The sequence below is a fragment of the Oncorhynchus masou genome, chromosome 31 (assembly GCF_036934945.1).
Source record: "Oncorhynchus masou masou isolate Uvic2021 chromosome 31, UVic_Omas_1.1, whole genome shotgun sequence".
In the NCBI taxonomy this organism is placed as follows: domain Eukaryota; kingdom Metazoa; phylum Chordata; class Actinopteri; order Salmoniformes; family Salmonidae; genus Oncorhynchus; species Oncorhynchus masou.
The window spans coordinates 73,927,376-73,941,929 of NC_088242.1; the positions used below are offsets into that span (position 1 = coordinate 73,927,376).

The 14,554-nt window shown below is 40.0% G+C and overlaps 1 protein-coding gene across 1 annotated transcript in view; it reads right to left on the reverse strand.

Annotated features, from left to right (window-relative positions):
* Positions 1–14,322, reverse strand: part of LOC135524404 (insulin-like growth factor 1 receptor) — a 155,196-nt gene extending 140,874 nt beyond the window's left edge. The window contains exon 1 of the mRNA XM_064951909.1: positions 13,269–14,322. Within this exon, the coding sequence (XP_064807981.1) occupies positions 13,269–13,362 (94 nt within the window). The 5' untranslated portion in view covers positions 13,363–14,322. The remainder of the gene's footprint in view (positions 1–13,268) is intronic.
* Between the last annotated feature and the right edge of the window lie 232 nt (positions 14,323–14,554).

A 14,554-nucleotide genomic window follows, 5' to 3' on the forward strand; every position in this document is an offset into this window, starting at 1 on the left:
TTTGCCAGCAGCTCTTCGCTGTGCTTCAAGCATTGCGCTGTTTATGACTTCAAGCCTATCAACTCCCGAGATTAGGCTGGCAATACTATAGTGCCTATAAGAACATCCAATAGTCAAAGGTATATGAAATACAAATGGTATGGAATTCCTATAATTCCTATAATAATTACAACCTAAAACTTCTTACCTGGGAATATTGAAGACTCATGTTAAAAGGAACCACCTACTTTCATACGTTCTCATGTTCTGAGCAAGGAACTTAAACGTTAGCTTTTTTACATGGCAAATATTGCACTTTTACTTTCTTCTCCAAAACTTTGTTTTTGCATTATTTAAACCAAATTGAACATATTCTGTTATTTATTTGAGACCAAATAGATTTTATTGATGTATTATATTAAGTTAAAATAAAAGTGTTCATTCAGAATTGTTGTAATTGTCATTATTACAAATATATATATAAAAATCGTCCGATTAATCGGTATCGGCTTTTTTTGGTCCTCCAATAATCAGCATCGGTATCGGCGTTGAAAAATCATAATCGGTCGACCTCTAATGCAGACAAATGTGAGAGCCTGATGAGCAGTTGCAAATGCAGTGGACCAGGTCACCTCCATCCCTCCGAGTTTAATGTAAGATGGCAGCGCAGAGGAGGGCACGAGTCTTGCCGGTTCCTGCTCAACCTTGGTTTGTTTTTTTATACTGTGCTCAGATGTTTATTCTATTCTGAGCCATGTACTTTATGGTCATATTCTTATCTTTTCTTATTTCTTATTGCTGTTGCATTGCTGAGAAGGAACGTGCAAGTAAGGATTTAATTGGACGGTGTATACCAGGTGTATCCTGTACATACGACTAATGAAACTTGAAACTTGTCCCTCACACCTGACACCTCAACTTGACTTAATCCCCCACATGCTGGAAGTCATCTGACCAGTGGTCTGGTGGGCCACTTCCCCTGCATGGTCCTCACTTCAAAAGCACAGGTTCAGATATCAGACCCAGACGAGTAACACAAAACTGTCACCCCCTTACACACACTCCAAACCCTTACCTCAGCCCGACTGCAGCATGGCAGAGAAGGGGTAAACACACACATACCTGCCGTCTTTTAAATATAGTTTATAGTCACGTTTAATGGGTTTGCACAATCAGGTCACATTCCAATACCACTTAAGTTTAGCAGTTGAGCTATTGAGGCTGAAACATTACCTCCCCAGCCATTTGAAACGACATCCACAGTATGTTGCAGCTTATTTATATGGTTTGTCCATATCAAGTGTTACAAATCAAAGAGCTGCACATTACCAAAGAGAGGATGTTCCCCCAGAACAATCATAAACATTATGAAAGTCACTGTTTCAATATGGATCTGGCCAGTCTCTTGATCTGCAGCCTGTCACTGTGCAATCTATTAGAAGAGATACCATTTGCAATCATACTGCAAATTGTACAATACTCCATGGGCTATTAAACCTGTGGGCCACAGTACATGATCATGTATGCGTCTGGCCAGAGATTGCATATGAGCAAATACTCTTGACAGCCCACTTTAAATAAAGTGTTTAATTAAGCATTGTAAACCTCAGCTGGTGGCCTGGAGAGGCCGTAGGAGAGGATTTGACTGCACTCTCATAAACTAGCACAGTGACACGCTTTCCCATCCCTGCCTGCACAGTCCCTGTCAGGCTGCCTACCATGCTGTGTGGACTGCAGTGAGAGAGCAGAGCTGAGCACAAGGCACACACACACACACAGGCATGCAAACTGCGCTGACTCCCTCGCTGGGGGTGAGACACGATATTTCGGCATCATTGCCCCCTTAGCGGAACCAGGGCTGAGGGATGGGCAGAGGCACAGTGGGAAAGACCGAGCACTTCCAGTCACGAGATAGAGTGGGAGTCTTAAAGGAATGTGCATCTCTCCTTTCATGAATGATTTGATACGCATCTAGATACATGGGCTCTGATACGATACAGGAACAATACGTTTTAGTCTGAAACGATTCAGTGTACGATTCGGTTTGATTAGGGGAACGAATTGATGTGATTCGGTTCAATTCGATGCACACAATTTTTTTGAATGAACACATTACTTTCCATTTTAAATTAATATCTGCTGCTGATGGAAGCTCAGGACTTGGGCCTCTCTGAGCTGGATCGTTCTGAGATTACTTTTCTAAGCTGTGTGTGTGTGTGTGTGTGTGTGTGTGTGTGTGTGTGTGTGTGTGTGTGTGTGTGTGTGTGTGTGTGTGTGTGTGTGTGTGTGTGTGTGTGTGTGTGTGTGTGTGTGTCAATGTCAATGGTGTGTGTAGGCACCTGAGCTGAGCCATAGGTCAGACTGAGCATCTACCACCCCACTATCAGATACCACCCGACTTTCATCTGAAATCATCTTCTTCATTTTTGCAGATACATTTTTTTTCTAGATAGTACTATGTCAACATTTACAATTACAGCGAACCTAAACCGGCCGCGCGCGTGCGCCATCTTGCGCAAATTGGTTTTGTCCCCCCACATCAAACGCGATCATGACACGCAGGTCATGTATATAACCAATTATATTCATTTGGGGACAGGTCGAAAAGCATTAAATATTTATGGCAATTTAGCTAACTAACTTGTCCTATTTAGCTAGCTTGCTGTTGATAGCTAATTTGTCCTAGGATATAAACCGTGAGTTGTTATTTTATCTGAAATGCACAAGGTCCTCTACTCTGACAATTAATCCACAAATAAAATGGTAAACCAAATATTTTCTAGTCATCTCTCCTCCTTCCAGGCTTTTTCTTCTTTGGACTTTTATGGCGATTGGCATCTAACTTTCATAGTTACCATGACTTCCGACCGAACTCAGGTCATCTTTCAATCACCCACGGGGGAATAACCAATGAGGAGATGGCACGTAGGTATCTGCTTCTATAAACCAATGAGGAGATGGAAGAGGCAGGACTTGCATCGCGTTCAGCTTCACAAATAGAACTGACTTCTATTTTAGGGCTTGGCAAATCAGACGCTCATTGGCGCGCACGAGCAATGTGGGTGCAAAAATTTAATAACATGTACGTTTAAATTTACTTTGCAACGCAAGTGGTGCGGTCAGCATGTTAGAAATTAGTAGGACAGTACTATCGCTTGTGGTTTATATTGTTTTTGAGGGAGGGGATTTATTCATCCTAAAAATAAATATCAGGTAACTTACTGCATTTCAACACATTTTAGCATGGTGCAGAGACAAAAATTGCTGTTTTATAACACAATTCTATACATTTTGGGCTCCAGAGTGGAGCATCGGTCTAAGGCACTGCATCTCACTGCTATAGGCATCACTATAGACTATAGACTGGAATCGAACCAGGCTTTATCACAACCGGCCATGATTGGGAGTCCCATAGGGCAGCGCACAAATTCTTATTTACAATGATGGCCTACCCCAGCCAAACCCTAACCCAGATGACGCTGGGCCAATTGTGCACTGCCTTATTGGGCATAGTGAAGACATCAAAACCATGAAATAACACATATGTAATCATGTAATGACCAAAAAAGTGTTAAACAATTAAAACATGTTTTATATTTGAGATTCTTCAAAGTAGAGAATGTCAAGTGTGTGCAAAGCTGTCATCATGGCAAACGGTGGCTACTTGAAGAATCTACAATATAAAATATATTTTGATTTGTTTAACACTGTTTTGGTTAATACATGATTTCAAATGTGTTATTTCATAGTTTTGATGTCTTCACTGTTATTCTACAATGTAGAAAATAGTAAAAATAAAGAAAAACCCTTGAATGAGTAGGTGTATCCAAACTTTTGACTGTAGCGTACATTAAATTACTCTTGAACGTTGTAATAGTAGAACGCACAAGATGACATTTTTAAATTGAGTAGTACATCAGTATTCCTCTTGTCATGTCAGTCATTGTATACCGCAGAGAGCTATTTATAACTAGTCAGAAATGTCCAGATCAACTAGCCCATGTCAGCTAACATTTTTTAGCTAGGCTTTTTAGCCCGTAGATTTTGTAGTAATGTTTGAGTTACTCAAATATCACATGAATCCACATTTAACATGGCAAAATACATAGAATTTCAAGAAAATTTATTTTAAACCTGCAACATTTTCTATGTTCCCCATGACAACATGTGCATAATTGCAGGAAATAAGCATTAAACCTGCAACATTTTCTTTCTGCCAACAAAAGGTGAACAATTTATGTCATGAAGAGTGCTTGCGCCCATATGGCACAAGCTCACGCAGCGGGGGCGTGGGATGTTCCCCAATGCTGGAAGGGGGGTGTGAGTGAAAACTTTGGAACCCCTGGGCTACTGAACTGAAGGAGAGGACGCATCAATTCAGTCACAAAATTGATTTATTTTCAGAATAAAACAATAGAAGTAAAAAACATTAATAAACCGGTGATTTGTAACGTTTGACTCGGGTTTCTTTCCGATGCATGCTTATTTTGGATCAGTTTGGGATCCCGCAAACCGAATGCATTTGCAACTTAAACATTTGAACCGGGGACTGATGCGTATTGGTTAATCATTACATCCCTTGAGTCTTACTGTCTCACCCATGAGACAGAGAGAGAGGATGCATTCAGGTCTGAGTCATTAGTCCAAGCCCTAGTCACGAGGACCACTGCATCACAGTCCTCTGTACCACTCAGCCAAAGGTAGAGAGGGAGCGTGGATGTCAAGTGCAGAGGAACATCTAACCCCCATTCTGTGTAACCTTGGTGACAGCTAATGCCATTCTGCTTTCCAGGAGGAATGGGTCCTGTCGTAACTATGCAATAGAAATGCCAGTGTGTCTGTGTTAAACAAGAGCGAGCAGTCACAGGACATGAACAAACAGTGGAAGCTGAGTCTAACAATACGCACACAGTGAGATCTGTCTTCATTCAAGGCCATCCAGTTGAGGATAGCGTCATTACTCTAAATTGTGATTTTAGCCCTGAATCCCACACTTCACTTAAACCTTTACTTGAGCTCCAGCAAGGAAGCAGCTGAGTAAAATGATGAGTCATGCTAGCCAAAAGGAGTACCTCAAATAGTGTGTGTGTCAGAGTGTGGCTGGGGCTCGATAGGAGCATCTGTCTGCTGCCAGGCCAGGCTGTCCAGAGACCGCCCGTGTGAACAGCAAAGACCAATAAAACAGTTCACAAACTCTCTACTCTTTCAATCAACAAAACCATGTCTGTTTCCCTAGTGGGAGTATTTTTGCACATTCTATTTCCAAACACCAACTTTCTCCTCTCTCTAACTCTCACTCACACCTTTTCTCCCTCTCTCTCTCTCTCTCTCTCTCTCGCTCTAAATCGCTCGCTCGCTCTCTCTCTCCCTCCCTCTCAATGTATCATTGAGCCTTGTTTGATGTATACTTGGAAGCAATGGCATGGAAAGTTTACTGTGGTGAGAGTTAAAAGCGAGCTTAATTACATTTTATTAGCGTGGACAGATTATTAAAATGCATAGGGTAGAAAGTATACAAGACTTAATGGAGCATGGCCATTAATTTGCTATGCCCGGAATAATTGTATATTCTATGCATAAAATATAGCCCTTGATTACATTTTGCAGATTTTTTTAAACCTTTGGGAAATGGGCAATATCATAGTAAAATACATGTATATTCTGTACCCTGTATTAGAGGTCGACCGATTAATCGGAATGGCCGATTAATTAGGGGCGATTTCAAGTTTTCATAACAATCAGAAATCTGTATTTTTGGGCGCCGATTTGGCAATATTTTTTTTATACCTTTATTTAACAAGGCAAGTCAGTTAAGAACACATTCTTATTTTCAATGACGGCCTAGGAACGGTGGGTTAACTGCCTCGTTCAGTGGCAGAACGACAGATTTTCACCTTGTCAGCTCGGGGAAATAATCTTGCAACCTTACAGTTAGTCCAACGCAATAATGACCTGCCTCTCTCTCGTTGCACTCCACAAGGAGATTGCCTGTTACGCAAATGCAGTAAGCCAAGGTAAGTTGCTAGCTAGCATTAAACGTATCTTATAAAAACAATCAATCATAATTACTAGTTAACTACACATGGTTGATGATATTACTAGATATTATCTAGCGTGTCCTGTGTTGCATATAATCTGACTGAGCATACAAGCATACAAGTATCTAAGTATCTGACTGAGCGGTGGTAGGTAGAAGCAGGCGCTTAAACATTCATTCAAACAGCACTTTCATGCATTTTGCCAGTAGCTCTTCCTTGTGCGCCAAGCATTACGCTGTTTATGACTTAAAGCCTATCAACTCCCGAGATGAGGCTGGTGTAACCGAAGTGAAATGGCTAGCTAGTTAGCGCGCTAATAGCGTTTCAAATGTCACTCGCTCTGAGCCTTCTAGTAGTTGTTCCCCTTGCTCTGCATGAGTAACGCTGCTTCGATGGTGGCTGTTGTCGTTGTGTTTCTGGTTCGAGCCCAGGGAGGAGTGAGGAGAGGGACGGAAGCTATACTGTTACACTGGCAATACTAAAGTGCCTATAAGAACATCTAATAGTCAAAGTTAATGAAATACAAATGGTATAGAGGGAAATAGTCCTATAATTCCTATAATAACTACAACCTAAAACTTCTTACCTGGGAATATTGAAGACTCATGTTAAACGGAACCACCAGCTTTCATATGTTCTCTTGTTCTGAGCAAGAAACTGAAACGTTAGCTTTCTTACATAGCATATATTGCACTTTTACTTTCCAATACTTTGTTTTTGCATTATTTAAACCAAATTGAACATGTTTCATTATTTACTTGAGGCTAAATTGATTTTATTGATGTATTATATGAAGTTAAAGTAAGTGTTCATTCAGTTTTGTTGTAATTGTCATTATTACAAATAAATACATAGAAAATTGGCCGATTAATCGGTATTGGCTTTTTTAGTCCTCCAATAATCGGTATCCGTATCAGCATTGAAAAATCATAATCAGTCGACCTCTACCCTGTATATTGTAAAAAAAAAAAAGATTGGCCGGCATCAACAATAATTTAGGGTAAAAAAAAACGTTTACCATGAAATGAAAGTGACCAAGGTTTGTTGCTCTAAGTGAAATGGTACATTATCTTGGCTGTATTGGTCTGACACCTGAAAGTTCTGAACTTGTCTCCAGTCCTCCTACACATGATCGTGAGCTATATGTTGAGAAACTCCACCCATGGCTTGAGGGACTGAAGTCCAATGGAATCCCAAAGTTCAAGAGTAAAAAAATGTCATGCCCCTACAGAGGCGGTGGGACTCTGCCGTGCTCAGCAGGATGCTGAGAAATGCCCCACTCTGTGATTCACAGTGGCGAGGACACTGGCCTGACCACACTGGACAATAGCTCTCAATTGTTTGTTGTTTAAGTCCTCCTCCTTTTGTAATGCTAATTGAGGTTGTTCCCTGTTTCTTTTCCATGTCACAATCATCTGCAATATCCCACATCCCCTTCCTTTCCTCGTAGCACAAAACACAGCCGTTCTCATCAATTACATCCAAAGGGCTACACACATTAGCTAGTAACTATACAAAATCAACCAGACATCACATAGATAAACAAGCACCGCTCCTAAAGAAGCCAATTGTAAGTTTAATTTGTGATAGATACCCATACTCACATATAACGTAAATGCAACCACCAAAGTACTACAGATATAGGCCTCTATCAAAAATAAACAACCGGCAACCAATAAATAGCAACTAACAGACAGTAGCGATAAAGACTGTATTTACGTATAATCTGTGAGTTGTCATGTCATTGTTTAACTAATACAAAAATGGCACACCCTTATTGAGCAATTCTGAACATTAGTTTCTGAAGGGCCTTCATGTATTGATTTTAGGGTGTAACGGTTCACCAAACCCACTGTTCAGTAGGTATTGTGATTTTGGGGTCACAGTTCAGTTCGGTTCTGGTACAGGGGCGAAATTAAATGCCAACAGTTACTGTAGTTTTACTTGTTTGTTTTTGTTGTTGATGGATGGTCACTGTTAAGTAGCTCCCTGTAGACCTGAGGGTCCATCCATCTGTGGTATGCGCAACACAGGATGCATTGGCCAATTCATTGACAACTTCGGCTTTAACCTGCTTATATAGAGCAGGTACTACATGCATGCTAAAATGGGTCCGTGAGGACAATGTTCGTAACGTTGCTCGAGCACTTTCACGAGGTGCTGAAACCCCTTATTCTTCTCAACCACCGAGAATGGGTGCATATCCACAGCTATAAACATACATATTGCTCTTGTAATTTCTTTGTCCCGGGTCAGAATCAGCTGTGAATGGCTGCCTGAGTGCAGAGGGGAGACGTAGTTGTGTTATTTTTTTGCGTTTCCATCTTGCTCCACAGGTAGGAAAATTAGAGTGATGTCGGTGTAAATGCATCAACATGTTTGAGGTGTTGGCAGCTGTATAGGTTATTCACGTTGAGCAGTGGCGACGTACTCTCTGTCCAACGCTATTAAATCTACTGGGAAGACAAAATGTTCCCAAACTGGAGATTTAAACAAAGATAGAGAATCCTCCTGGTTCATCGACCCCACCACTCACCATCGTGCAGAACTAGTTCCCGGCTGCGCCTCACAAAAGGACAGTATGAAATGCACCAATTAAGATTTGAATTTTGATAACAACGTGCGCATAGGCTCGAGTTGTTTTAAAGGAATAGCCTGATTTTTTGTCAGCTCAGATTTACTCAAGGCATACAACACAGCATAAGCATAGCCTATAGGCCTAGTGTTTTTAGTTTTTATATTAACAAAAATATAAACACAACATGTAGTGTTGGTGCCATGTTTCATGAGCGGAAATAAAAGATCCCAGACATGGTGTGCACAAATTTGTTTTCATCCCTGTTGGTGAACCTTTCTCCTTTGCAAAGATAATCCATCCACCTAACAGGTGTGGCATATCAAGAAGCTGAATAAACAGCATGATCATTACACAGGTGCACCTTGTCCTGGGACAATAAAAGGCCACTCAAAAATGTGCAGTTTTGTCACACAACACAATGCCACAGATGTCTCAAGTCTTGAGCAAGTGTGCAATTGGCATGCTTTTTGTAGGAATGTTCACCAGAGCTGTTGCCAGATAATTTAATGTAAATTTCTCTATAATAAGCCCCCTCAGTGTCGGTTTAGAGAATTTTTCAGTACGTCAAACCGGCCTCACAACTGCAGACCATGTGTATAGTATTGTGTGGGCAAGCGGGTTGCTGATGTCAACATTGTGAACAGAGTGACCCATGGTGGCGATGGGATTATGGTATAGGCAGGCATAAGTTACAGAAAACGAACACAATTACATTTTATCAATGGCAATGTGAATGCACCAAAATACAGTGACGAGATCCATAGGACAATTGTCATGCTATTCATCCACCACCATCACCTCATATTTATGCATGATAATGCACGGCCCCATGTCGCAAGGATCTGTACATAATTCATGGAAGCTGAAAATGTCCCAGTTCTTCCAAGGACTGCATACTCACCAGACATGTCACCCATTGAGCATGTTTGGGATGCTCTGGATTGACAGCATGTTCCAGTTTCCTTCCATAACCAGCCATTGAAGAGGAGTGGGACAACATTCTACAGGCCACAATCAACAGCCTAATCAACTCCATGCGAAAGAGATGTGTTGCGCCGCATGAGGCAAATGGTGGTCACACCAGATACTGACTGGTTTTCTGATCCACGCCCCTACTTTTTTTTAAGGTATCTGTGACCAACAGATGCATATTTGTATTTCCAGTCATGTGAAATCTATAGATTAGGGACTAATTCATTTTTTTCAGTTGACTGATTTCCTTATATGAACTGTAACTAAGTAAAATCTTTGAAATTGTTGCATGTTGCATTTATATTTTTGTTCAGTATATTTTTTATGCATTCATTCGGGTTCCCAGTGCGGACTGAACTGACTCCCCGTGTTCGGTACAAATATGTGTACCTTTACACCCCTAATCGATTTTGCAGGAGACATGATTCCGTCACTGTTGGGTCACTTTGCTCCACCACATGGTGTTTAGCCTTAGAGACTCCACTAAGTTGCTTAACAGCAGTCAAAATCAAACATGATCAAAGTGAGCTGTTACAGTAGCCTAAATGTTATTAATGGTCACAAACTGGGCATATAATCAATTCAGAGGGGACACAGTCTTCAGAAATGCATTGAGCCTCATTAGACTTTTCCCATTCCGATAACACATGACTGGATTACATTTGTTATATTTTTTATTTAGTTAGACACCTCCACCTGTCTTTACTGGTGTAAACGAATGAGACAAGAAAATTGGATACTGCGCAAACCTTGCAAGGCTTGCTCCAAAACCTTATTACATTTGACCCTTTATTCACTCTCCAAAAACACCTGACCCTTCTTGAAGGCTGGCTGGAAACTGGGCTCCAAATGATGATGTCAGAAACTATAGCAAAGCCCAGTTGTCTTCTCCACTAACTAATAAGCCATTGCCTTTTCATAGCCTTCTCAAAACATGATGAAGCACACTATTAACATAACTCAGCACAATTGGAAGATGCTATAACAGGTTGCAGGAACCAGGTGCCCAGGTTCCCTGAGCTGTTGAGGGTAACCACTAGAGCAAGCAATAGTTAATGGCTGGCAGGTAGCCTAGCGCTTAATAGTGTTGGGCCAGTAACCGAAAGGTTGCTGGTTTGAATCCACAAGCTGACTAGGTGAACAATCTGTCAATGTGCCCTTGCGCAAGGCACTTAACCCTAATTGTTCCTGTAAGTCGCTCTAGATACGAGTATCTGCTAAATGACTAAAATGTAAAATAATTGCAAGACAGATGAGGTACAGGAAATGTAAAGAATAACGCTGATCTGACAACAGCAACAGTCCTCAAAACATTGATATTTTTATGCTATGGAAAATAATCCACATCTTTACAAGCTGCTCAGTCCTTCAAAGTCATTGTGGTGCACTTGTGTGAACTATGTATAAATTCTTTGAAGAAAATTGTTGAAAACTTCCTTGACATAGAACATGCATGTGGAATAGACTGGAGGCATTGTCAATAGAAATAGGACTGAGTAGCAGCTCAATTGTACATTTAATTTAGCAGAGAAGGTCTGCATTTCATATGCATTCCACCACTTGTTTGCCTACTCATGGCATATAAACAATCATTTTGGATACATGGGTATCCAATGACTTTATCCTTGTTTCTGAAAAGGCCTACTGAACCCCTTTTAAGAGGTTGCATACACTGCAAAAAATATATATAGTAGTTTCAACTAATTGTTATTAAGTAACTGATTCCACAGCCTGTTTTAGTTTAATCAACTTTTTGGTCAAAGTGTTACCTGAACTTAACATTTTTAGGCTAAAAATTAGCACCAACTTGAGAAAACTTAGGCAAAAATTACGTGTTTGCTGAACTTGTCTCATATGTTCATTCAACTAGAAAAATATTATTTGGGCATTTTCAGACAAAAAAGTGCTTTTGACATAAAATATTTTCAACGTACATATTTGACACACATGATTATATTGTGCATGTTCATATTCAGTAATTATTATTCAACATGTTAGCGATTTGAACTCACTACCTTTTGGTTCACAGCATTCCGATCTTTCTTCTACGCCACCATGTCTGTGTCAATTTGCAGTTAATCTGACTATTCTCTCATCATTGATTTGATTGACTTATTTATGAAATTTGTTTTTTTCCCTGTATAGTTGTCTAATGTTGTTGGGGAATATTACTTTGTTTTAATGTTACTCTTTAATAATACTTTTACTTGAGTGTACTTTTAACAGAGCTGAGATTTACTTTGAAGTGCAAAGTATAGCAATACAGATGAAATCAGTCATTGACACAGAATTGGTGGCATAGCAGGAAGATCGGTGTGCCGTGAACCAAGAGATTATGAGTTAAAATCCCAGGTGAGGAGATATTGAATAATAATTACTGTATAAATGAACATGCACAATGTCATCATGTATGTCAAAGTGTGTCAAACATGTATGTTGAAAACATTGCATGCCAAAAGCACTGTGTGTGTATAACCTGTTCCACAGCATTTTTTAGTGAAGATGCCCAAATAATAATTTATAGTTGAGTAAGCATATGAGACAAGTTGAGCAAGCATATGAGACAAGTTGAGCAAACACATAACTTTAAATCGACAACATTTTCTCAAGGTGGAGCTAAATTTGGGCCAACAAAAAAATGTTACATTCAGGTAAGACTGATTCAAAAGTTGAGTAAACTAAAAAAAACAGCTGTGGAACCAGTTAGGGTTCTACACGGAACCAAAAGGGGTTATTCAAAGGGTTATTCTATTGGGTCAGCCAAAGAACCCTTTTTGGTTCTAGATAGCACTTTTTTCTTCTAAGACTGTACCTTTATTTGAAGGCACTGAAGTGGATAAAGACACACTAGTCCATTGTATAGGCTATTGTAAACTGGAGAAAAACTAGGCTTATTTAATTTAACACAGTCCTCCAGGATGTGACATCAGGTCCTATATGCATTTTTTGTCGCTAAAATAAAAGGCCAAAAGCAAAGATAAACCAATAGGACAGTATTTACCTATACTTTGCGCGTGCATGTGCATACACATAATGACATTGGTGGACTCGGAAACCGCGCGCTACCACCACCGCTACGAATGCAAAATGGCCACATGGTCAAAGTAGTAGGCTAACCTTCATCCATGGATTCATCCTCGTTCGTTTGCGGGAAAGCATCATTATAAAGGCTCACATTTTTACGGGTGTAAGCCTAATTCATTGCTAAAATATATGAGCCTGTAAGATTGAATCAAAATCAAAAACATATAGGCTACTGTGGAAAAATCAACAATCTCAAAGCCTAATGTGATATATGTTTACATTGTGCAATGTGACCATATTTTCAGCTATTTCCATATATAAATAAAGCTAGATTTTTTTAAATCATCAATTTGCTTTTGCTATTCAGCCTACTCCCAAATTAATTCATCTCTGAACTGACGTGAGCCTGGCGATGAAGCCTACAATAACATGTAGCCTAGCATGTAGGCCTATGTATCTCTTTACAGTCATGTGGACCAAAACAAGATACTACTACTGTAGTCAGACCAACAATACAGCTGTAACTAAATAATAATAACATAAAATAGCTACAATGTTAAACCATTGGCGGTAAAACATTGTTGCATTGTAACGGCTCGCATGAATGAGGATAAACCCGAAGAAACCTGACAAGGTATACCGTATTATTTTGAGTAGGACATCACAATGGCACTTACTTTCTCCATTTGCCGTCCATAAGTAGATAGTGGAGACAGATAGCGTCAGACCCCAAAACAAGGTCAAAGTATTCCTCTCTGTCCCAGATCTCATTCCTGATCAATTAATTATTCACCTCTCTAAAAAGCAAATAACTTAATTCCAAAATAGTGGAAAAGGGAGATGATGCCACCGAGTTCACAAAAAGTAAAAAAGTAAAACAAAACGTGGTCCAGCAAATAGGCTACACTGTTTGACAGGTTGATACAAATTCGTGTTCAGAGTATAGCCTACTATTTTTCCAAGTTTTGTGTTTTGGTGGAATTATATATAGCCTAGGCCTATATAGTTAAAAAAAATATATATACATATATAAGATTAAATAAATTAAAACAATTCGTTATTCTTGCCAACGACACAATGATTTAAGGATTGCTGGCAAGACATTCGTGCCACTGATTTCACTCGACAGATGATGGTAATCCGCATCCTCAGTCTCCATTTCTTGAAACCCCAGTAATTGTGCGCAGGAGTTTTTATGGCTCGCAATCGAACAACGTTCACTTGTAGTAGACCAAAGGGAATTCCAATCTTCTATCATTCATTTCCGTCTGAGTGATGAGAATTAGAAGGAGAATCTACGGCCAGTTCCACAGGGTGGTGGCTGAGATGGGAAATGAATGAGAACGTAACTCCGTTCAATGAGCCTTTCCAACAGGGCGCAATCCAAAATATCCTCCACAACAGAAATTGTTTCACCAATCTCACCCCCCTTTTCTCCCGCCCCCTGCACTGTCTGTTTTCGCCGTTAACGCAGTCAATCGTCTCTTTTGCGGCTGAAAAAAAATACTTATGCCACGCAACAGTAGACTATCAAGTTTAAGAGCTTCGGTTGGGGTGTAGTATGGTATACTTGCACCAAACTCAAGCATCCGTTATGTCCTGTGAGCCATTTATGGGTGATGATGTGTATTTTTTTGTTTTCCCGTATAGCTCCAGTAAGCAGCAATCCTATCACTTGCCCTCGTTGTCGGTCTCCAGTCCGTAGAATCACTGCTGTAAACAAGAGTAAGCTCCGCTCACACAGAAACACATAGCACTAAGCATACGGCAAGTCACGGAGAAAAGCTGGAATGGAGCAAGCAGCCAATGACATGGATAACCAATGTTAAGGTAATTTTAAATGTAATTTAGCCTATTAAAAAGATGCATCCCTCCAAAACAAGTGTAACAAAAGGTTATACATCGTTTGTAAACGGTTAATTATAGCTCCCGTTGTATAGGCTACACTTGTAAATCTGTAATA